Source organism: Acanthopagrus latus, chromosome 12 (genome assembly GCF_904848185.1).
Source record: "Acanthopagrus latus isolate v.2019 chromosome 12, fAcaLat1.1, whole genome shotgun sequence".
Classification (NCBI taxonomy): Eukaryota; Metazoa; Chordata; class Actinopteri; order Spariformes; family Sparidae; genus Acanthopagrus; species Acanthopagrus latus.
Genome location: NC_051050.1, coordinates 5,128,601 through 5,154,013, shown reverse-complemented (window position 1 = coordinate 5,154,013; position 25,413 = coordinate 5,128,601). Strand labels below are relative to the sequence as shown.

General features: G+C 45.4%; 1 protein-coding gene across 1 annotated transcript in view; it reads left to right on the top strand.

Annotated features, from left to right (window-relative positions):
* The window catches only part of LOC119030380 (ephrin-A5b-like), an 81,433-nt gene extending 56,483 nt beyond the window's left edge, over positions 1-24,950 (top strand). Inside the window, exons 2-5 of the mRNA XM_037117909.1 lie at positions 13,803-14,095; positions 22,185-22,250; positions 22,386-22,466; positions 23,374-24,950. Coding sequence (XP_036973804.1) covers positions 13,803-14,095; positions 22,185-22,250; positions 22,386-22,466; positions 23,374-23,498 — 565 coding nt within the window. The 3' untranslated portion in view covers positions 23,499-24,950. The remainder of the gene's footprint in view (positions 1-13,802; positions 14,096-22,184; positions 22,251-22,385; positions 22,467-23,373) is intronic.
* The last annotated feature ends 463 nt before the right edge of the window (positions 24,951-25,413 follow it).

The window sequence follows — 25,413 nt, the reverse complement described above, 5'->3', positions numbered from 1 at the left end:
AGGCTGATGGACGAGACTATGACAGGCATTCTGTGTCAAGGGGGAAGGCGAGGGGGCGTGATGGGGCCCTGAGAGGAGGTGGGGTGGGGGCAGATTGAGTGGGCCAGGTGGTACGGCTCTGCGCTGGCATGCGGGGCACTCGGAGGGCGCGTCTATGTTTAGTCCTTACATGATGTTACATGTGCTGTTTTTTCTGGGCCTGCTGTGGGATGTAAAGGGGGCAGAGCTGTGCCTCCCCCCCCAAGAGCCTTTACAATGGCCGCTGCACACTTCGTCTATTGGATTTATAGCATTATTATTAGTTTTACACAAGTGCTGCACTTGTTGTCATCCTGTATGCTGCAAAACATCATGCAGAAATGTAGCACCGACTTGATGTAAATACAAACGTGTAGTCCATTTTCAGACTGTTTAACTTTTAAAATTCGCCTGACTTGAAGTGTTTTGACTTGACATGATCAGCTGACTGAGCACAGCGCCGAGAGTTCACTGAGCCCATCAGGTTAAGCAGCATATTAAAAAAAAAAAAAAAAAAACTTCCCAGCATGCAATGTTAGAGCTGCCATTACAAGAACTCTCATGTTTTGGACACCCTTGCGTGTCTTTAATGCCCAGGACTAGTGGTGAGCTTGCACGTAACAACCAACCGCCTCACCCTTCCGTATGGTGGATGATAAAAAAGCACAAAAACACCAAAGCCCTCTCCAGAGCCGTCGATTAGTTTGTCCGTTCTGGGCGACTGTAGAAACATGCCGATTCAACATGGCAGAATAGGGACCTGCTCCCTCTGTAGATTTAAAAAACACAACCATTCTTAGTTTCAGGTGTTCATCCCTTAATGAAAACCTAGTTAAGAACATTGTATTCCATTTCTGCACTCGCCTTAAATCCCTGACACTCACCTCTAACATCCGTTCGATGTGCTTTCACCGACCAGTCAGGTGCTGCGCCATTTCAATGGGATCACTGCGCCGGCACGCTGCGGGTCACCCTCTCTCCTGTACCTGCAGCGGCGCGCCCACACACACGTGGTCAACTGCCTCTCAGAGATCAAGAGATGCCGGGAGCGTTAAGCGGCGGCGGGACGGAGAGGAACACGGTGTGGTCCTCTCCGATCGCTCATCACTTAAGTCGGCAATCTGACAAGAGGCCCCGCGCTACATCTCCCTGAAAAGTTAGAAGTGTTCTTCAGCAGGAAGGACCACCGTGACGCGTGAGTCACGGCAATCACTGTAATCACAGACAAATTACAGAGGGAAAGGGACGGAGGGAACTTGACAAGTTGTTTAATACATGTCACAGCAAAGGTTGGCGTGTTTTTTAACTAAAAGCCGAACTTCAAGGACAGTTTGATGTCAGCTTCTCTGATTATTACCTTCTTATATCATAAGTAGTCTGCCGATGACTTCAGCTGCCTACTTTAAGTGCGTGACCCGTGGCACGCATGTCGCAGTGACCTCGTGAGAGTTGAAATACGTGAGTGACGCGTGTCTGAGCAGACGGACACAAAAGGTTTTACTTCTTTCTCTGTTTGTAGGAGTTTGTTTGAGAGGTTGTGTGGGGTCGGGAGCTGTTGATGTTTAGAGCCTTGATACCGGGCCATGCAATTAAACTCGGCTTTCTCAGACCCACGCTCACACACATGCGCAAACACACACGCGGAGACCTCCTAGCTCTTATACAGCACCTATGGGAGTTTTAAATCAAGGATGTGCTCACCCCCACTCCCTTCTCTCACATTTTCTCACATTGTTTTGGCTTCTTCTTTCACATTTCTCCCACTAGTCGATCTTTCACTCTGCCCTCTCTTCCCCCCCCACCACCCCATCTCCCTTTCAAGCCTTGACTCCACTCCTCTCTCACCCGTTTCTCCTCGCCCCCTCTCTTCTCAGAACCATGAACAAGACAAATTTTTTCCGAGCCCGAGTTTTTTAGCATTTCACCATCTCCCCACAGAACGCCTATTACTCAACCAAGTCGGCCCCGCCGCACTTTGATGTGTGTGAGACCTCACTGGTGGATAAGTGCTGGTGTTGGTGTGTGTGCGCGCATGTGTGCATGCAGTGGCGGTGGTGTGTGAGAGCTTTGCAGGCTTGTCATGGGCGGGTGATTGAGTCCAGACGCTGTGGGTTCCTCTGCTCACCGCCGTCCCCCCCCGCGCCCCTCCTCTTGGTTGTGGGTTCAGAGTGTGTTGGGCCCGGGGCGGGGGGGGCACGGCTCCCTGGGGTGCAGTAAAGTGATAGGGCAGCGCAGGGGGCTCGGATCACCCCTGGGGAGGGAGGTCAGAGGTCTGGGTCTCGGGGCCTGCAGAGCGAGGATCAGGGCCGTTTTAGTGAAGTCGGCTTCAGGTGGGGCCTTCCTGTAGAACTCACTACTGCTTAGCTTAGTGCGCATCTGGGTTTCTGTGTGTGTGTGTGTGTGTGTGTGTGTGTGTGTGTGTGTGTGTGTGTGCATTAGTCTTGCCTCTGTGGGGTTAAGTATCCCTCCTTGTGTTCTTCTTATCTTTCTCCTTTACTTTTATCCTTTTCCCCCCTGAAAGGAGTTGAGGAAATCAATCAATCAATGTTTAAAGTGTGCTTACACATAAGTGTAGCCCGCATCTACATCAATATATGGATTCATCTAATGTGAGTGTTTGGCCTTTGGCTTGCATCACACATGTGCAGCATCAAATCAATGAAATAAACTTTTTTTAGACCAAACGTATAACTTGGAGGCAGTCAGAGTCACTGAAAACAACTTTAAATCCACTTTTCTTGTTGTAGTAAGTCACTCAAACTCAAATTCTACTTTCTGAGTTTGTCCATCATCAGCTCATGCACTCAGGAGCCAAGTATTAGATTAATCTCCAACTATTTTAATCATCGATTCATCTTTTTTTTTTTCTTTCCTCTTTCCTCCTCTATGGCAGTAAACTGAATATGTTTGAGTTGTGGGCAAAACAAGACATTTGAGGGCGTCATGTTGGGATCTTGGAAACGCTGATCAATATTTTTCAGCATTTTCTGACATTTAAAAGACCAAACAGCTAATTGAGTTACCAAAACTAATCAGCGGATTCATCAGCAATGAAAGTAATCGTTAGCTGCGGCCCCGGGGTCTTAACTTTTAAATGTCACGCCAAGCAGTTGCGCTTGCAGGACGGCAGGAGCCAACTGACCACAATCAGTGTTAAGGGGAAAATATGATAAATATTAAAAAACACGTTCTGTTTAAAAGATGTTTAAAAATAATGCAGAGTTAGGAAAGAAACCAGAAAATGATATGATATTATTTTTTATTTATTGCATAATATTTTTTATATCAGTTCTATAGTATTTAAAACAGACGGAATCAGAGAAGCTAACAAGAACTTCATTTAATTGCTTTGGCTCTAATTTAAAGAGACCTTAGCATCATACTTTTAGTAAATAAGCAGGAAGAGAACGATGGATTCTCTCTGAGCAGGACAGAGAGAGAGAGAGAGAGAGAGAGAGAGAGAGAGACAGAGAGAGAGAGAGAGACAGAGAGAGAGGAGTCCAGTTTACAGGAAGGACACACAGGAGTGAATGAAGCGTGAAGCACTTCATGGGGGATTGAGTTTTTTTTTTTTTTTTTTAAGAGACTCCTTAAACTTCACCTTCCATCCCTCAGCAGCTCCTAAGATGGACGACAGCGAGGTCGCTCTGTCACCTGGGCTCAGACTCTGGCCAAACACTCTGGCTCTGAGGCTGAATAATGGGCTGTCACTAACCCCTGACCTCAGCGCCGAGTCTAAGGTGTCAGATCGATACCAGCCGAGCACGGTGAGCAGCTCGCCTGACGGGAGGCATCCTGGGATGTTGAGCTGCTCCCGGAGGTTACACACCGACCGTGTGCTCTGAAGCGAGATTTGAGAAAAAAAACAAAACATCCACTTACTGTTTGATTAAAACTACACGTATGTGTGTTTTCAGTGATCTGTAGCATCATGTTCCTCAGTGTGTCCAGCAGGTGCTGATGGGAAATATTTCAGTGGGGTTATTTTAACAGGACCAGCTCTGGGCCTCCTGGAGTTATGTGGTGTTAAGGGCTGGTGGTGATGGTAGAGGTGTATGTGTGTGTGTGTGCGTGTGTGTGTCTGGGCCAACACATGTGCGCGTCTGCATGCATACACCTGCAGGTATGAACGCTGCGTGTTTGTCGGAAGCACCGGTTCTGCGGTCGGAACATTGTGTTGTTGTAAAAACCGGCGTCATGGCAACCTGAACAACCATCTTCGGCACAGAGGGGGTTTATGAGGCGCTCTGTCGGCCCCATGGGGTTTTACACTGACTGAATGACGGAGACATGCTGTGTGTTTGTGTGTGAATGTGTGTGTGTGTGTGTGAGTGTTGACTGACACTAACCCCATGCTTCTGTTGCTGCTTTGACCCCTCCTGACACCAGAATAGCGTTGTCAGTAATTAACCTGCTTCATACAGACCCTTCTTGTCCAGCGCAGTCAGCAATATTCCCCCCTTAAAGGGTCAGTTCACTCAAATCAAGTAAATCACGCTCTGATTGTCTGCTGTGTTCTGGGGGAAGTACACACAGTGGTCAGCTGATAGTGTAAGTCCAGGGAGAACTAATGAGTTACATAGTCGTAAAGAGGGAGTTTTTGCACTTTCTTCTCAGACTGTTGTGAGTTTTGTTGTCATTTAAGATAAAGATTCACACAATGAACTCAGTTTAACTTAAAGGATCAATTTACTCATCATGCCTAGTAGTTCTTAGCCTCTGACAACATTTAGTTGTCAGTGGCTAAGCACTGCAAGAATGCAAAAGCCAAATTATGAGAAATAAACACTGAATTTCAAGGAGAAAACAGCTCAACACTAGAGAAATGATCCGCCACTGCAGCGAGATCATTATACTTGACAAGTAAATCTTGAAATTAGTTGGTTGAGTTTAGAATTAAGCAGAATTTCATGGTGTTCACATGTTTTACATTTGTGGAGAATGTTGGTTTTTCGATAATAATATCGATACATAATTACAACACTAATGAGTGAAATTCACTGAATAGTAACAAATCATCCTATATTCACTGCCATTGCATCCTTCATTTTAGCACAGTGAAAAAAAAAATAAGTGTTTGATACTACGTTTACTCAAGTACTGCACTTAAGTTCTGTTTCCAGGTACTGAGTGTTTCCGTTTTCGGCTACTCTTTACTCCCATTACACCACACTGAGGAGTCACACATGGTTCTTCTTACTCCATGTGGGTGAATGTTCAACGTGTGTAGTTTATTTTGACTTGTACATTTCACGCCAGAAACTTTAAGACTTTCACTCAAGTAGCAACTGTATGGGGGACTTTCAGTTTGATCAAAGTAACATTTCAACACAATATCTTTACTTTCACTCTGACTTCTGGGGTACTTTTTACAACACTTTTCTAAAACACTACTGTGCAATTATGTATTTTTTTTGTTTTTTTTAATGAAACTTTAGAATTAGAAAATTACAGACCCTTAAATTTAAAGCCCCAACTTAAGTGCTTGTATTGCAACAACTTTTTAAGACAAATCAAACACAATAATTAAATCAAAAACAATGTAGAAAAACATTGTTATACTCCTAAACTTATTTCCTGAGGAAAGTTTTGCTTCCAGCATGCGTTCTGTCTGTTCCTCCACAGTGTGCGCTGACACGCGCCTCACAGAGGCAGCAGGTCCTCATTTGCAGAGGGACAGAGTTTGGAATATACATGAAGCTTTACATAAGACATTCCCTGTCTGTGTGCACTCACTTAGCCTGGCACACAGTGTGTCTGCAGCTGCACTGAAGGACGACTTAGTGATTGGCACAGTCAGGACCACCGCCATCCATAAACAGACCGTCCGCTCTCATTCCCCCCCACCCCCACCCCGCTCCGTCTCCGCTTCCACTCTCTCCAGCCTCTGTTTTAGTTTTTTAACTATCCGAGGTGCCTTCCCACAAGCGGCAATGTGTTTTCAATCTGAGGCCAATTATTCACCTCCTCTGGTTTTGTTCCCAGCAGGAAAAACACAGAAACAGAGAACTGTCTATACTTTACAGCCTCCATTTTTTCCCCTTCTCTGTGCTGTCGACGCCCCAGTCGGACCGAGCCCCCCCCCCCGGGCAGACACATTATGCATTCACGTACATTATGTGTGTTTGTGAGTCTCCGGACAGATGTGTGTGTATATAATTAGACAACTAAGTAATAATGGCTTTAACCTCCCGGCGGCGAGGAGCGAGGAAAAGCTGAAAGATGGGACAGGTGGAGGGAGGGCGATCAGACCTCCCAACCCTGAGGGCAGCAGGACCGACAGACCCCATCTGGTGACATCACGTCACATGACCTGATTACACCCCCCCCCCCCCTTTTTTTTTTTTTTGGGCCCCACAAAGAGTTCCCCCTGCAGGCTGTAATCAGGAAGTGCAGGTTTCCATGGTGTTGTTTAGAGAGACAGTTAGTACACATCGGTTTGTGGAGGAGGAAATTGAGGGACTTGATATAGAAGCAACATGAGGTCTGCACTCTGCGGTTTGTGTCTTTCAGTGCAGACATTATCCCTGTGTGTGTGTGTGTGTGTGTGTGTGTGTGGAGACAGGAGCTTCATGTGTTTCTGTGGGCTGAAAGCATCTCCTCTTCTCTGTCTTTGTGGGATCACCCTGGGAAGCTGCCCCTTGTCTGACCCAACTGTGTTCATGAGGAAACAACAGGGGGGCTTTATCCTCCTCTCCTCCTCCTCCTCCTCTCCTCCTCCTCCTCCCTTCTGCTTTCTGCCACCCTCCTGTTTTGTCTACATTCTTCTTACCTCTCTCCTCTTTCCTCATTCTTCTCTCCCCCCCATTCTTGTTTGTTACATGCTCCTCTTCTCTTTTGTCGATCTCTTATCCTTTTCTGTTCCTCGACCATTTTCCTGCCACCTCTTTTCCTTTTTTTTCCACCTCTCCTTCCTCTGAGCTCTTCTCCCGTCTACTGTCTTTTTTCCTCGTTTCCCTCGTCCCTTCTTCGCTATTTGGCTCTCTTGTCTTCTACATTCCTCGCGCTCTTCCTCCTCTCTTCAACTGTCTTGTGATCATTTCTTTGCTCCTCACTTCATCACTTTCTTTTTCTCCACTCTTTTCTCCTCTGTTCTCTTCTCACTTCTTTCCCTCTTCTTAACTTGCTCTCTTTCCTAGAAGCCCCGTCTAGTTTTTCCTTTCTCTCTCCTCTCTGATGTGATGTTGTACAGTTTCAAACTGACCTAAAAAGTTTTAATAGATGTTTGGTTTTACTTTTTTTTTTTTTTCAACTCAAAATACTTAAGCTGACTGCTTCAGAGGAAAAAGTCACCAAAAAATGAGAATTCAGTCATTATTTACTCACCTGCATTTTTCTTAGAGAGAAAAAAAACTGTGCAAAAGAAGAAACAGGAAAGGAAAAAAACAGAAAATGACTCTAAACCGGTCTGCTTCAATCAAAGTCTCCAGGGGCACCGAGATACTAAATCAAACTGAAAAGACTTTATTTACTGCATTTCTAAAGCTCAATCACTGTAGTCACTAAGCTAAAAGGGTTAGCATGCACACCACTTTCAAAGCTTTCTTTCTTTTTGTGTGTGTTTTAAAAAAAACACTATTCTATAATTCTATTCTATTTCATATCAAGTCCCTGTCTACTTCAGTTGTTTCATAGAATTGTGTTTGGCCGCGAAGCTCCAGAAATGTTGTACGGAAAAAGAAACTGTACCCGACTTTTCATCAGAGCGGGTGTGAGTGGATTATTACAGAATTTTCTTTTGGGGGAAACTTTTTCATTTAATGTTATCAAAACTCAAAAAAAAAAAGAAAAAGGGAAAGTGTCCGCACAAGTCCAACTTCACCAAAGTGTGCACCAGCACTGACAGAGACAGTTCGCAAGAGTTTTTTCCTGCCAACAACATGAAACAGAAAAAAGAAAGAAAAAAAAACCACAAAGCATCCAGTGTTCCTACACCAGAATTAAATTTTTCCGGGCAATTTGGAGAGGACTTTGAAAACAGCATTTGGTCCTTGAAGTTAGGAAATAAAACAGTAACACTTTTATGGGATGTTCGGCTCTCCAGTTCCCTGAAAATCCACTTTGAAGTTTCCTGGAAACGGTCACATAATCTGCCATTAAATAGTGAGCAAACAGAGACGAAAGTTCTCACGCTGATATTTGAGTTAGCGTTTATTCCAAGTCATAAGCATTGTTGATGAGCGCTGCCTCCCCTGTCTGTCACTTTCCTCTCGTCCTCTTTCCTTCTACCTTCTCCCTCTCTTCTCTCCTCCCCATAAGCTCTGTGTTTTTCTTGTCACTCGGTCTGTTTCTGTCTACACCGGCTCTTGCCATACCTTACCTGTGCCAGGCCACGGAGCGACAATAACACAACAGAAGGGGATAAAGAAAGCAAACAGGCGAGGGGGAGCGCGGTGAAAAGAGGGATTACCCGTAAGATGTGTGCTTTGTTAAGAGCTCCGGTTACTGATTCATTGATAAGCCCCCCTCCAACTGGCCGTGAGTAATTCAGCCAATCAGGGATCATTAATCCCCGAGACAAATGAACCGAGGATTTAGGTGCTTTTATTTTGTTAATGGCTCATTATGACACATTTAGAACTGACACCACTGAACCGCGCTGTTTTTGGTTTTGCTTTCCTTTTTTTTTCCACCAAGGTCTGGTCGTTCTCTCTGCCTCCTGCTCTCAGAGCCTTCAAAAACCCGCGATCAGCCTTCACCGAGCCCCGCTGCTCAGAAAGGCGCCAAAAGGAAAGACACAACTGTTGAAATTGCCTCGATCGGCCCCGTGAAAGGCTTAATGACTCACTAAATAGCCTGTAACAACAAAGCCATTTAGACAAACAGATGAATAAGTCTTGCCAGTAATGAAAAAGGCGAGGAGACTGTGAACGCTGCTGAAGGTTTAAGGCTCGGTAAGTGAATGATTTTTTTTTTTCTCACACTCGAGTTCGGCCCGTGGCGGAGGAGGGTTGGAGTGTGTGGCGGTGGGGGGGCGGCGTTTGACGGATGCTCAAGGATTCTCAGGGTAGAGACGTCAAGAGTGGAGATCAGCAGGAGAAAGTCAGCCTCCTCGAAGAAAGGACGAAACCAGGAGACATTGAGAGATTAAATGTCATCCATCCGGCCACATCTTGAGCCAGGCTGTGTGTTTATGGCCCCGCGTCTTATCAATATTTCATTTCTGCCACTCAAAAGCCTCCTCGCGGCCTCCATCTGGACAACATCTGGAGCATCTGCTGGCACTCTCACACTGCATTTTAAATCATCCTTTGTAATAAACACCTACAGTCCATATTTCAGACTTAAGACGTACGCAGACTCTCCGCTGCACATGTTTCGCCGCATTTTACTGCTCTCTAGACCCATCTGCAGCGATGTGATCAGGAATAGATAGCAAAAACAAAATAAGAGAGCTTCCAAGGAAAGACGAGACACTGATTGCACAAACTACGTTTGGCTGCCTGTTGTTTTCCGGGCCGGTCCCCGCTGCCCTCCCACGGCACAATATTTTATTTAGAGCTTCTCATTAATTGTTTCGTCAGCTGTTTTGATGTTTTATGGCAGGAAGGTTTGGTACGGCCTCAGACGAACCTCACAGCACGACACAGATACAGTTCAAATGCAGCTTTCAGCCAGTAGGAGAGATGTCCGAACATCTACAGTAAAGATGTGTTTTCTCCCTCCCAATTTCTCAGAGAACAACACATGGATCTCGATGAGAACAACAGGCGTATTTAGGTGGCTGGTATCTATGAGCGAGTGCAGCCTGATGCAAATCTGGTGAGCTTTAACGATGGTTTAGCAGCGGTTGCCGGTTTCATATTCAGAGCGATACAGGGCTAGTGAGCTTTGATAGGCTTTAATAACTTTAATTAAAGGGAACTGTCGGAGCTCAGTGGAGGTAGGCGCTCTGCTGAGTGCTGTTCAAGTTTGACCATTTGTTAAGCAGATTGAAAGAGAGGCGATAATGATAGGTATTTGGCCAAATGGTCTCTACATGCAGACCCATTCAACACATTGAGTTTTTCAAATATAATGTCTTAAATTTAGAACTATCAGGCTGTGAGCTGCCAACAATGAGCTTCTATGTTATTGTAATAGCAGCAGTTTTACATATGATATGATGTATATATGTATATATATATTTTTTTTTTTTGCAAAATAAACAGCACTCCTGCTGCAAAGCACATGAGCAAGTTCTACAGCATTACACCTCAGACTCAGATGCTCGAGCTGAAGAAACAAATGTGGGGCTTCACTCTCAAATAATAGAGGGGGGCGACTGTGGCTAAGAACACAGCGTGCCTGCACATTAATCAGTAGGTTGGTAGTTTGATTCCTTACCCCTGCAGTGAGACGACGTACACATTAGGGTTATTTCAGGATTTGCAGTAGAGATGTTTTTCTTGTGTAAATGATATTCGATCATCGTTTCAGAGCCTGACTGAAGAAACCGCTTCCAAAATGTCTCAGCCGAATGCCAGGAATGCAAGTCCTGGTGGAACGCAGTCTAACTGTGAGCGTTTAATCAACGTCGGCGGGTCGATGTCGTCAGGGAGAAGCTCGTGTGGCAGTTTTGACCGTCGTTTCACCTGTGTCCGCTCTGAGCTGTTTCTAAAAACGTCTTTTCGGCAACAAAATGCTCACTGGGGTCATATGGCACTGTGGATAGATCACAAGTGTATTGCTTATTGAAAAAATATGCAAAAAGTTGCACAAACATCATAAGTGAACAGGTGCAGCAGCTCTTAGCATGCACCAGTTCAGTGAAAGAATGCACTGCAGCGGCGAGTGGCGATGACCGTATTGATTTGTACCGCGTCCAGAAGTGAAATCCAATCAGAAGTGGTCGCTGGAGACGGATTATGAGGTACCTGTTGATGCCAGGAGTAAACCAGACGCTCAGGATGGATCTGAATACCAGTATCCCAAACACCACCACAAAACTTTTCCCCCCACACCTACCTCTAACAAAGCCCATAGTTAGAAACTGTCTTAACCCTAATCCTAGCTGTTCCTCCTGGGCCAGGTTTGATTGACAGGCCCCGACACTTGCAAGGTTGCAGCTAACATTTAAGGCTTTGTAAAGACACGGCAGGACAAAGCAGTCTCTCCCACAGTGCCTCTGGCTGAGGACATGATACCGCGGAGCCGGTTGACCCCTGCTAGTCATAATATCAGCGAGCAGCCCTGAAACCGAGGCTGAGGGAGGCCATGCTGTGCCTGCCTGGAGCCAAAGCGCTCAGCTGGTGCTGGAGGAAGGAGAAAAAAGATTGAAGGAGAAAAAAGACTTGGAGAGAAAACAAGGGCTTTGGTTTCACGTTTGACCAGACTATAATTAGAGAGAGAAAAAGATTAGAATACGGCTGCTGATGCCATAAGACACACACACACACACACACACACACACACACACACACATCCGCTCATACGAACCCAGTAGGACGGCCACTAATCCTGCGGCACATTTACAATCTGTGTAACGACAACCTGATACCCCCAGCAGGCCGCGGCGAGCACACACCCACCTTTATGCTAACTCACGCCTCCCGAAGCACCGACGCGTTCGTGTCAACGGGAACAGCTGCGCCTCAGCCCCTCCCTCCCGTCTCACCTGGCCTCAGATCAGCTGACTGGTACCTCCCGGCCCTTGGCGCGGAGCAGGAGTAGGTGTAATATCTGATCCGTGCGCAGCGACACGTCAAAGCCCCCCCAGGCTTGTTCACCCGTATCGGATCATCGGGCCGCTGCATGCTTCAACACGATCTCTGGCCTGTCTTCCCTTGATGGCCCTCACTGTGTCAATGGACAGAGGTGGAGTATTGAAGACATCCGCAGTATGTCAGTGATACTGGACCGCGGGCCATTAGCAGCTACAGAGACACAAGCAGCCGGCTGTCCAAGCCTAATCTGTCTCCGCTAAAAGCCTCAGAAATGCAACCTTATACGGCGCCTATGGGAATATGTGTTTCCAATCACTCTCCTCAGGAATGAATACCTGGCATATCTCGCCGCTGCACTTTTTCCCCCTTTCTCCTGTCCGCTCGGTTTACAGTAAACACCAGGCACAAAGTCTCGGGGCCGTTCCAAGGCGAAGCTTGAGAAACAGGCCTCATTTTTCCCAGAGTCGGAGATTCCACAAGGGGCTCCTACATCAAGCTGTCATATTGGGCTAATGAAAATCTCATTCTACAGAGGGATCCTCTTAAAGCTGCTAAAGGCACATGCTAACCAGGGGATTAGCCCTGTAACGCTAGGGGACTTTAATTTCAGCACCAGCATAAGTCATCGCTGCTGAGCACTAACATTGATATATGGCTTAGGACTGACTAGCGTGTCTCGGGAGAGGGTTCTGCCGGGGCGGGTGTGCTGCAGGGGGGATTCGGATGAGTCCCGCATGAGGCCTTCAAGACGATCCAGAGTGACATGATGAGACACTGCGAACAAACCAGAGGAGCCTGGTTGTGTCTTTCACAGTATCCAAACACCTGTGGGAACTTTTCCTTCACTTAGAGACTCGAAGAATCATCTCTTGTCATCAGGTGCTGGGCCACTCATAGCTCTTTGGAGAGCGCACGATCATGGAGCCATGATGGCGAGAGACTCCCCAAACAAATCAATGAGTAACTATCTTCCCATCTCAACAGCTGCTGCCAGTGTACCCTTGAGCAGAGCACTGCTGCTTCAGGGGATCCCAGTGTTACACGTGTAGAAAACATTAAGCAGGCCGGTGCAGAGCGAACATGCACACTCAGCACATTATCGTTGGGTAAATAAAGGTCAAGATCACATGATCCGGTATCTTGTGGGAATTATCCCTGCATGTAAACATGTAGAACAATCACCTCACCAGTAATACGTTAATCATGTTATTATTGCTGACATGCACAAACCGGCCCTCACTGTGGGTTATAAAAACAGTTGAAACAGTCATGTAAGCACATGCAGTCACCTGTTGGTGTAAATGGAAACATGATTTTATTAAGGTATTGTATTTGACAGAGTCACAACTGTTTCTTTTTAAGGTACTCGCCTAAATATAAAGGTGGAGATCAGCCAGATTTTGTCATTGTACATTTGGTGTAAACTAGCCAAGCAACCGCACATGTCCATGTGTTTGAATTCAGATCCACCTCTCACATATCCCAGTACTCACCAGACTCTGGTTCACCTAGAGCAATCACTCAGAGTCCGGTGTGACACCAGGTGTTTGTTCCTCCAGGAGGTCTGGCTCTGTACCTGATTCTCTCCTCGCAGCTCAGCAGCCGAGTGGCGTCTCCCCCCTGCACAACACTCAAACATGTCTTGTTTTGATATAGAGACCCTTAGCAGCTGAATTTGCACGTGGTGAATTGAAGGTCTAAGAAATACGAATGCCGTTCTGCCCTCAAAACATTTGCAAAGCAGATTTTGGGGGTAATTTTCATACCTACGTTGTTGACGTTGTCCTTGCCAGCGGTCTTCTTCTATTCCTCTTCTTCTGCTCTACTTTCTTGGCATGTTATCGCCGCCTGTCCATCAGTAGGATAGTGTGAAACCACAGCACCCATGTGCTTGTGTGTGCAAGACAAAACAGAGATCCAAATGAAAAAAAAAAACAATGCTCCATTCACTATTAGTGGTCCAAAACTCCACAGGTTGCCTTGAATTTATGAAAATAAGGGCTTCAGCATCGACTTACTTAGAACTTAAAAACTTGACTTAGGACTTGCAACTTGAGTCTTTTTGTTTTTACGTTTTGACCAGATGAGGGTTGTTCCAATACCAGACACTCACATTTCTCTCTCTTCTCTCTCCTCCAGGTTTTACCGGGGCGACTACCACATCGACGTGTGCATCAACGACTACCTTGACGTCTACTGCCCGCACTACGTCGGCCCGGTGTCCGACGAGCGGGCCGAGCGCTACATCCTGTACATGGTGAACTACGACGGCTACAGCTCCTGCGACCACACAGCCAAGGGCTTCAAGCGCTGGGAGTGCAACAGGCCCCTGTCGCCGAACGGACCGCTGAAGTTCTCGGAGAAGTTCCAGCTCTTCACTCCCTTCTCCTTGGGCTTCGAGTTTCGCCCTGGCAGAGAGTATTATTACATCTGTGAGTATGCACTAACCTCCTTGTATTATTTACAGAAATTGCTGTACTTTTGATAGAAAAGAATATCCCCTTAATGCTGAGTATCAAAAGCTTTCAAGCACTGAAAGTCGATGAATATTTTGTTTGTATTTCATTTTAATTTTTTACTTTTTGGTTCAGCTTAAACAGCATTTTATCATGGGCAACTTTGGCTTCTTTAGTTAACTGATTAAAAAAAAAAAGTGTGTCTTAAAGAAAGGTGCCTAAAAAGTCATGTTTCAGCATCAGCGAACTCAGGTGTCGTATCAGCAATAGTGTCGAAAGATTCCCAGTGATACCCGGCTCTAACTGAAAGTTACCTCAGAAGGTCTTGCAAAAAAAAAAAAAAAAAAGACAGCAGCAGTGTTCCGGTTTTGTTTTGCAAGTCCTTGGAATGAGGGCCGAGCCAAAGCACGAGCCAGGGGGAGCAAAACATCTCTACTGTTGAGCTGTCGGCTGAAGCGTCTTTTGTTGCTGACTGGCTGAGCTCAGCGCTCTCCTCCTCGTGAGAAGACACGGGGAAAACAAACAGCTGGGAAGTCCTGCTTTCATAAGTGAAGTCAGTGCCCTGCAGGGCCAGAAGAGAGGGACTAAATGAGATACAGCGGGCTCCACGGTAGATTTTTGGTATTTAACCGACACCGGTCAGAGGAACTTCATGGTTTGCAGGCGGTAGAAGACAGTGGGGAGAGTGCTCTCTTGGCATTGCGACATGCACATAATAAAGATATCAAATTCAGGGGGACTTGTGACTAAGCAGGAGAAGTGTGGGGAAAGTTTTATCTCTATACGTCAGTGTTGGTGCAGCTTTTCAGCCTTGCAACCAGACCCAAAGCAGGTGTCCCAGAAAGCTGTCCGAAACTCTGAATTCACAGAAACGTACGCTTCGGCTCTCAGGGCATGTTGTGTTCTGTTAAAATGCATCTCAGGATTTCTGATGTGTTATCTGCTCAGTGACGGAACCATTTGAACCACGATTTCCCAAATATATTCCGTCCTGACATGGCTTTGAAAACTTAACAAAAAAAAAAGACTTGAAAGGTTTACGATCACAAGGAGGAATTCTTTTACAGTGAGGTAGTCTGGTAAAAATGTATTTTGTGTCTTTCAACACTTTGTTGTGCCTCACTGATCTTGGACGGTGCTACGGGCGAGCATCTGGGCGCGCACCATCATCAACATAATCCACATGCGGGTTGAACCAAATCCAATGCTGTATATTTGTGTTGCAGCGTGTTGTATTGTGATCTTTTCACACATTGGCTCACAGTTTTCTGTTGGATCCCTCTGTCCACCGGCTAGTCTACGTGACTCCATTGCATTGACGTGACTGCATTGTTTGGGGGAAAGTTGAGGGTCGCGCCAGAGATCTGTTGATGCTATTGCAGTTCCTTGGATGCTGATAAGAAAAAAAGTCATAGATTACCTAATTCTGCTTCATTTGCTCAGTTGGCTCCGGCTGACGTGAAACAGAGTGAAGATGTTTTTTTGGAGACTTTGATGATGATGATTGATCATTCGGAGAGGGAGGCAGAGACAGTACTCATGGCCTGGAGCAGTTTCAGGCCATGTGGACTGTCTCTTGCCGACTCAGATCCATGACTCATCCATCAGATCCTCGTTCGCCAAAGACAGAAGACTGGATCCGAGCACGGGATGAAATAACAAAAGACAGACACACCTCCGGGAGAAATACCTAGGACTTACAGTCAGAACATTTCTCATAATAACCACATTTGTCCTCACATTGTATAGAGGTGTGTAGTTGGAAAGAAGAGCTGCTTGTGTAATTATATACACCGATACATACCCCTGAATGGTAACCGCTGTGTTCATTGACAGAGATGATAGACGGCAGAAAAATGTTGTTCGAAAAATAAGTTTAAAATAATGAAAACAAGGTGTTCTTTGCTTGTTACGAGAAAAAAAATCTACTGATGGAATACGTGAAAATGGTCTAAAAACAAGTGACCTGTGTCTCGCTAAAATGCTGCTTTGCATGTGATGACTGGCTCTAAATACTACAATACCCATGGGCCTCAGTTGTGAAAAAAATAATGCAGATTCTGACTTCATCTAACAAGTGGTTACCTGGTGAATGCAAGTCCAATATACCCTCTCTTTTTAACATTAGCTCCTTGTTTTACTTTCCGTCTATACCACACGGAAATATCCAGATTCTAAATGCTACTACACTATATTCACTTTAGCCAGCCGTTAGCTTTGTCTGTCATTTGGTGTTGGGCAGGAAGTGTGCGATGTCTGTCGTAACTTGTTTCCCTGTTGATGTGGTTATATTGATTAATGCAGTTTTTTAAGTTGCTGAAGATTTTATCAGGATTCCCCACAGTGCAGACTAAGGTTGTACTTTTAGCTCACTGTTCGCGGTGCACCAACAGAATTCTGGGATTGGGGATTTAATTTTTTGTATTGAAAATGTTTTTTTTTGTTGTTGTTGTTGACAGTCTATGGCTTTTTTTTTCATCAAAGAACAAGATTTTTCATTTGTACTTAAATTTTGATGTCCCTTCGATCCTATAGCAGCTCCAGCTTATTAGTTATACTTATTTTCTTAATTTCAATTGAATATAATAATTCATTCACTCAAAAATGTTCTCACTGGGTCTTCCCTGGTGCCGTGAAACTCACTAACATCAGTAAAAAAAAAAAAAACAGAAGTATTGTTGTCGCATGTGAAAAACACATTTGATCCAGATGGATCCTTGTCTTATTCCCAGCAGCATCGTCCACATCCAGAAACACGGGTTACAGTAAACTCTGTTTTATCAGCTGCCGGTATCAGTGTCAGATTGCATGTTGACTGTGTCTCGCTCTGACAAGAGTTGAACAATAGCTGATAGTTAATACCAGTGTTGTGCACATAATATGGTTTGGGAATCTGTTAAGAGGCCATGTAAATGACATGTTGACGGGGGGGGTTCATGTCTGCTTGTCTCAGTGAAGACAGACTCTCCTTTGTCCTCCTCCGTGGTGATCGTCATTCGCCCAAGGCGGGGTGGGAGAGGGGGCGGGGCCACGTCAAATAGATGACACCTGCAGTTGGCTGAGGGCATGTCCGTCTGGCAGCCAGACAAACACCCGGAGGAAAGCCACCCTGGTGTGGGATCAGTATTGCGGCTGGTCCTAGAAGGTCAAAGGTCACCGAGATGACAGCGAAGTCTGCGCTGTGAGCTTCTCCTGGCCTCAGAGGGCGGCATGTTTTTCTAATAGAGCCTCAGTGGAGCGGGGAAAGCCTGATCCTAATCTCAGGGGATAGAAATCCAATTTTCAGAGGAGACAGTTGAGAGTCTGGCTCTCCCTGTGTGAGAGAGATGACTGTCTCCCCGTAAAGCCCTCGCGCTTCAAACGCCCGAGTCCCGCTCCGTACAGCCAGCGCAGATCTACATCGATAATGACATGAACCCTGCCAGCACAGCGCCCCGACGGTTTCCCTTTAGCTTCCTGCGGCTGGAGCAAAGACAAAAGGCTTTCTTCCCCAAGATAAACCCGATCGTCACAAGAAAAACATCTGATCCCGCTAAATCAGGATCCGTGTAATTCACCTCGCAGCCACACCAAAGCTCGGCCTTACGCTGCATTCCTGCCTGTTTGGTGATCCGTGAAAGCGGTCCCGAGAGCGGGATCGCTACCATCACGGGTCCCACAGCACATGACTGAACATGTAACATGTGCCTGAGCGTGTGACCGGGCGCTGTTGTCATGGCGAGGCGGCGGGCGGATGACCTGAGTAGCGCCGGATCTAGGGTTGCAGACAGGGCTGGAGTTACAGTCATGGTGAAGCACGGCTGTGTAGCTCGAGGATAGAAAACCCAGACTCTGACCTCAGTGGCAGACATGCGAGAGAGGGAGAGAGACAGTTGGGTAATTGTGTGTGTGTGTGTGTGTGTGTGTTGAACCTGTGAAGGGATGGTGGGGGGGGAGTGAGATGAGCGAAAAAGAGTGTGACTGATGAAGATAACAAACACAAGGGAGAAATGAGTGAAGAACAGAACAAGGAAGAAAAGATTCTGCACACAAACGGGACATTTTGGAAGATGTCACCCTCAGAAACCAACAGTATGTCTGAGAGCAGAGGTCACCCGACACAGAATCTTGAATAAGTCGTAGTCACAAAAAAGGTGGCAGGGTCCGCCAAATATGAACAGCAGGAAACTGTGTTGTCCTTTAAAGGTAGTTTGTTTCTTCGGTACGCAGTGAAAATCTTTAAAATTTCTTTCCAAAAACTAGGTAGTGCACCTTTAAATTACATGTCCCACTGTCAGTCTTTCAAAAAAAAAAAACACATCAAAGTGTACGGAACACACACCAGATAATCTCTGCTGATAGATGACACCTCAGGGTGCCTAATCCTGCTTATACCACGGTCGATTACCGACGGAAAACAAGAGCGGCTGTGTTTTGTTTCATTCCTCTGGAGGCTGAGTTTTGTTTGTTTTCTCTCATTTTATTTAATTTTTTTTTTAACATTCTTTTGGTGGTTTTATACTTTTAATTAGGACTTGTTGCCATCTAAAAGACAGCTGCGGCTCCTGCTTCATTTCTGCTTCTGCAGCATGGTCTCAGCTGCACGGCTGCTTTGTTTTCGCCTTTCTTGTCTGGACTCTGCAATCGTCCAACTTATGATTCTGCATAGCAGGACTTTACACGTGGCACTGATCTTCTACCAGAGTTGCAGATATTATTAGGAGCAATTACATTATTCTATTGCTTGCCAAAGCAGCTGAGAACTGTTGATTAAATTTGTGGCAATCTAACACGTTCTATATCGATGTAAACTGTGGCTGTTTCAGGTACGAGTACATTAAAACATAGTGTGAGGCATATGTGTTGTTGCTATGGTTACCTCACTGTTTATTATAAATTGCTCACTGACTCCGGATCAGTTTATGTGAGAGAAATCATAAAAACAAAAGATAAAAAAAAATGCTAGAATTATTATTATATGTTTTTTTTTTTGTTTTTTTTTCTGTGAGTCGCTGATCAAGAGGTGTCTGTATCATTTCATGTATTAGTAGCACATCCTTTTTTTCCACCGCAATTAGAAATGTGCTAAAATGATTCAACTGTTAAAGTTCAAATTTAAGTCCCACATTCAGACACGTGAGAAACTGCCAGTGTGATGAAATGTTTTTGGCTTACGCATCATTGTGTCAGACGGTTTAAGCAGCTGAAAGACAAAACTCGTCAGAGAATGTCTTGCTACTGTCAGATGAGCCTGGCGTGCCCGGGATTTGCATCTCCGTTGGAACAGGGCTACCCTCGAAGGTGTGTCTGTGGTAGGGTTAGGTCAGTAGGGCCAGTAGTGGTCAAAGAAGCGGCTGTAAACACACAAAGAACAGCTGCTAAGAAAGCTCCTCTAATTCACTCCCGAACGCGTTCCATTCCCTAAATTCCTCTGAATTCTTGACAATAAAAGCCCGCTGTTATTTTGTAGCAGCAAATTCGGGAATGTTTTTTTCGGGAAAGGTTTTCACCGGCAGTAAACATCAAAACCCTTTCGCTCTCTCTGGTCTCCTCTACAGACCTGAGTTGAGTGACCCATGTTGTTTGAATGTGCGATGGGGGGGTCGTCATCGTTTGTCCATAATCGCACGTCATCACCAAAACCCACTAAGAGGCTAGTTTGCCGTGCTCTCCCCCCTCTGATAATGGTCCATCTCTGGAGTAATTGTAAAGTGCTGTCCTACGGTTATGATTTCACAAGATTAATAAAATGTCCTCGATGCAAGCTCGAGACGGTGGGTTCTCTCTTCTGTCCAATATATCTGTCCATCAAGACGTTCGTGCGAGCGAGCGGGCGCACACTTCTTTTTTTTTTTTTATGGGAGTGGAAGTGAAGAGCGATAATGACAGCCAGGGAAACAGAGACAGAGGGAGGACGAGAGGCATGAAAGAAAAGAGAGAGACGGGGCTTCGGCCGGTCGAGTTCCGAGGCAGAAACTGAGACAGTGAGTCCTGCTCCAGCCACCGTCGGGGTGTGAGGTAAGTTACTCGATACCCGCTGACACAGACAGAAGCGGCGTGATTGACACCGTTTCTCTCCGTTTAGTTCCCCCCTCTGCTGCTTCAGTTCCAATATTCCTCTCATGGTGAAGTTTTAAAGGTGATTTTTATCTCCTCTCACAGCCGCGCAATATCCGATAAAGAGCCTTTTGAAATAGGAGCCAGAGTCACGGGCGACAGTGGAAACACTGACACGGTTCACTCTTTTATCAGGAGTCCACTGCTGGGCCAGAATCCAGCACACGGAGCGTCTGGGCGGAAGGATAGAAGAGTGTCTGGACAAACTTTGGACACGTCCGTGGACAGACGCACATAGTCGTGAAAGCACATACATGCGTGCATACATACTGGGCACATGGTCACGAATATCCAAACACACTCAGTTGTTTGTGTGTGTGTGTGTGTGTGTGTGTTTGAGAGAGACTTGGCAGCCAGCAGGAAATGACAGAGGTCAGAGTATTGAAGCCCATGAAGAAAAGACTGGAAAGGAAAAACAGAAAATCTATTGTACGATAAAAACGCGGCCGCAAAAACATGAAAAATATCCCTGACAGCAGCGCAGACAGAAGTTGAAGTCATTCGTCACAGCTGGAGACACCCTCAGAGCTCTATTAGCTACTCGGTCCCCTGCACCACTTGAAAACTAATTAGTTTTGGTGGCGCTGCAAAACAATCGCAGCAGCCGCACCAAAAAAAGTTTTTAATGATTGCCTCTCACAATCAGGAAGCAGAGGAAATAAGGTCTCGCAGGTGAGCCCAACGGCATGACACGCATCTGCAGAAAAATGACGGCCCCCGGCCAAATTAGACTTGGAAATATGAGGGTGACATTGAGTTGCTTCATATCATAAAATACGGAGCGTTTCACGTCAGGGCGAGGGGGGAAGTTCAGAAGCTCTTCAGTCTGTGTTTCAGGGAGACGCGTGTCGAGTGCCTCCGATGAAGAAACTGTCGACCTTGCGGGAGAGCGTTCATTTTTCGCCGCTTAGCCGGCGTTAATGAATGAAGGTAGATTGTGGGGAGTGACAAGGGCTCAGGTGAAGCATCGGGAGTGAATGTGAATGGAGAATCCTGAGTGGGATTACACGATTAGAACTACAAAACTTACGTTGGGAGTCAGACCGCACAATATTTTTGCCTTTTTGATCACAGGGTCAGGAGCTCTGTGGCTTGACCTACAGATACATCACTCTGCAATCTGTTGACGTCCAACATGCAGTGTGCCGTCTAAGTTGAAGTACTCAAGTGAAGTATACACTGTGTCGGTTGTCTTACAATGTGACACATACGATGTGTAGCCTGCGACAGTCATTTGAATCACCGACACCCCACATATGTTAGGTGGAGCCACGATCCCATTGGTAGCTGTCCGAGTACTGATGATATCATTTACATTTTACATGTTGCATAACCTGTGATTCTGGATTATTAGTTGGATACAACAGTGTATCATTATTATTTTTATTAATAAAGATATTAAGGAGATTTTAAAGACTGGACACTTCATTGCGTTTGCCTTGGTAGCTGGCTGACATTTGTGTGTAAATGGTGCTGATCCAATATCTGAGTTGAGGTATTGAAGAAACACTTCCTTTCGATACCTTCAAAATATAACATCTTTTTAAACACAATTTTTCCATTTATTTTTCATTCAGCTGAAGTTGCCAAAGTTCTCAAATGTTAAATGCTGTATTGTTTTATTTATATGTACTATATGTCTACAGAGAATCAAAGCGTGAACACTTTTTTTCTAGCAGACACCCACAATAAAAGTTTGAACCTAGGGATGAGAATAATATGGGCCCTTTAAAGGCGTGTACATTCAGTGCTCTAAACTCTGTAAACAAGGGCAATTGAGTGAAAATGAAATGTTCTAATTCAATTTGTTTTTAACAAAACTGTTTGTTTCTGAAGATGATGACACATCATGATCTCATCCTTGAGTGTAATACGTTGCCTGCCCTTTTAAAACCATAAACATGCGACCCCAGATTAAATCCAGGAAGGTATTTGGGAGTGTTCTGAACTCTGCGTGATGTCTCCACAGCCACCATCACCGACGACAAGGGAAGAAGAAGCTGCCTTCGACTCAAAGTCTTCGTCAGGCCTCAGAGTGAGTCACGGGTTGTTGTGTCTACCCTGCCCGGTTTTCCATTCTGTTGTGCACCGGCCTGCGATCAGGCTGTGGCCGAGTGACGTTGAAGTCCTCTAATCTTCACATATCCTCTCTCCTCTTTGTTTCCCCAAGACAATTGTGTGAAAAACCCTGGGACCGCGCAGGAAGGGGTCGACTTTGACGACAACAGTCACAACTCAATAGAGCCCAGAGGTTGGTGAGAATAAACAATACGTCTTGTGTGTGTGTGTGTGTGTGTGTGTGTGTGTGTGTATGTGTGTGTGCATTACAGGCAGAATTTATATTTCTTTTAACCACTACGTCTGCTGATGTTATTCCCTCCTTTTCATTTCCTGGAGACCTGTCTTTCATTTAATACGTATTAAGGAGAGTTAAAGAATCACATGATGAAGATAATTGGTTTTCTATGACATTTTGCCAGGTTGAAATGTCATGAACTGTCTCAAGTTTGTATCATGGGCTAAAGACAACCAAGTCTGGAGGATATATTGACAGTGGATACATTGAAATTAAGTACAAAACTAAATCAGGTGATTGAGCTGATGTCACCAGAGACAGGAGCTGAAACAGTGTTGCAGATAGAGGGGGGGTGCAGAGCTGCAGGACTGGACAGCATGAGAGAACTGATGTGTTTATCAAGCATTAAAGCATGTAAACCTATTCCAGTAGTAACCTAAACTAAAGTCATGAAACTGAAAATGAGAGGAGAAAAAATCCTTAAATTAAAATCTGAATTAGGAATAAACACAGTGTCCATCTTGAAACAGGAACTTGCTTTTGAAGGCTCCTCTCCTTTCAGTTGATGTTGTAGTCCCGCACGTGCCGAAGCAAATCTGCAGGAATTCAAGTGAACACAATCAGCTGAACCAAGATTAATACAGGGCCCCCACAAATTCTGGGTTCTGGGGGCAGCTTTCCAGATTTGCTGTGTATCACGTTTGAATATCTGTCTGGCGTTTGCATAATGGTTCAGCAGGAGAGCGTGAACGGTCCTGCTCACGGTGTCAGATTCCTCCGTCATTTCAACACAAAAGCTCCATTTCATTTCTTATATTTTTGCTTTGCATGCGAATGATAACTTTTATCTCTTTCCCTCCAGACGGCGTCGGCCACGAGTCACCAGAGCCAGCTCGGAGGGACGTGAACTCCGTCAGCCGGTGCCAGACTTCAGTCGTCCTGCTCAGCTCCGCCCTCATCCTCCTGGCCGCCATCTTGTCTTTATAGCGCCCGGAGTGAGGAATCCCACGGGAATGGACTGTCCTGATTGGACCACAGGCCGCCCTACCCTGCAACCCCTCCCCTCAAGGAGCACTTTTTAAAAAAAAGGAAAAAACAAAAAAAAAAAAGAGAAAACACTGACAATCTCTCCGTACGAAAAGAGAGAGGACGGGACTTCAACACTGAAGCCTTCATTGTTTTTTTTTTGACTTGCCAACTAGTGTGATTCTTGACTCTCTGTGGGTGCTGGTGGTGGAGGCGCCCTGAGGTGACAGACCTGTTCGACTCTCTGCCGTCCACAGTATGCAGATATTACGTTTTTTTGTTTTCCTTTGTGTTAAAGACAAGCACACATACATGCTTTTTAAACACACACACACACACACACACACACACACACACACACAACACAACACAATCAGTTCACTCTTTAGCTTGAATGGCAAAGAAGCACAGCAGGATCCCTCAAAAGTTTACAGACTTCTAACATTTTTTAAGTTCAGGAAAAACATCACCTAACCCTCCCCCACCCCCCCACACCGACATGTAACATGATTATATCTCACATCAGAAAAGTGGAGGAGGTTTCAAAGAACGTTCGGAGGCGACGCATCACTTTCAGGCCAACAGGAAGGGAAAAAGAAGAAAGATGTTGTTGCTAAGAGACTGTTGCCAATGGTGTGGGCTAAAGGGGGCGGGGCCTTTGCGGACTTAACCTTCGTCTCAGTTTGAAATGGAGTCGGACGCATCGTCTCGGACCGTGGAGGACCCTCGCAAAAAGGCGAAAAAATTTTAAGGAAGCACTCATCTTTTTAGAGATTGGATAGGGGGCGATTTAATGATCGATTAATGTATTATTATTATTTTTTTTTAATAAATCACGTAATTCAATTGTAGCAGCCAACACGGGTGTACAGTAAAATATTTGAGCGGAGCGTAGAGGTCGATATGGTATTTTGCCAGGCGAAATGTATTTTCCTATTTATTGTGAAGTCCTCGTGCTTTTTTTTTTTTTTCCCTGTTCCGGTTTAGTCTGTAAGTGCAGTAGAAAAGGCAATAAAAGAAAAAAACAACCACACTTACCCATTCAGTTAGTTCAGGTTACACGCCCTTTATTTGATACAATCATATAAAAACACTGAGTACGTTATGTTGCGTTTATGTGTCTGCTTGGATTGATGGCTGATGATGTTTTTCTTTTTTTTTTTTAAAATTGTTTTTAACGATGTCCATGATGAAAAAAAAAAAGTCTGATGTGCTATCAGGGTGTAGAAGTCGTAGAATGTTTTGTGTTTCGAATATGTCATTAAAAATGTCACAAATGTAGTTTTACTATTACACTATTGCTTTTGTGAATCACTGTCATAACACAGCTGTTGTATATAGACGCAAGATTTCCTACAGAGTTCAGGGATGTGTCCATGCCTAAAGTGAGGTTTGAAAAGAAAGAGAAAAAAAAAAGATGATTGTTTTTAAATCGGGGAAGATTACTCTTCCTGGAATAATGCAGCACAATATTTTCTGTGGCTAAAGATGTTTCAGTGAGACAGTGACGGAGTAACGGAGCAGGTGGTGGTGATGATGCGTTTGGGGCTGGGGGGGCCGGGGGGGCCGGGGGGGGGTTATGCGTGATTCAGTTGCCCCTCTTTGATGTCGTGTAAAGTGGCGTCTGTACAGAAGATGCACCGCGGGCACCCTCGCGCTGGTTATTTCTGGAATGAAAAATCGACCACCCGCGGAGACGGAATAAACAGAGCGAGGTGTCCTGTTCTCTCGGGGGCAAATTGAAACCACCACTGGTGGACCCTGCGAGGGGAAGGGGAGGGCTGGGACGCTCAGCGTAGTGGTGCTCCTGCTGAGATCAGTAGTACGAGCGGTAAACATATCGTCTCCATTAGGCTCGTTCTGGTCGGCGCCAATC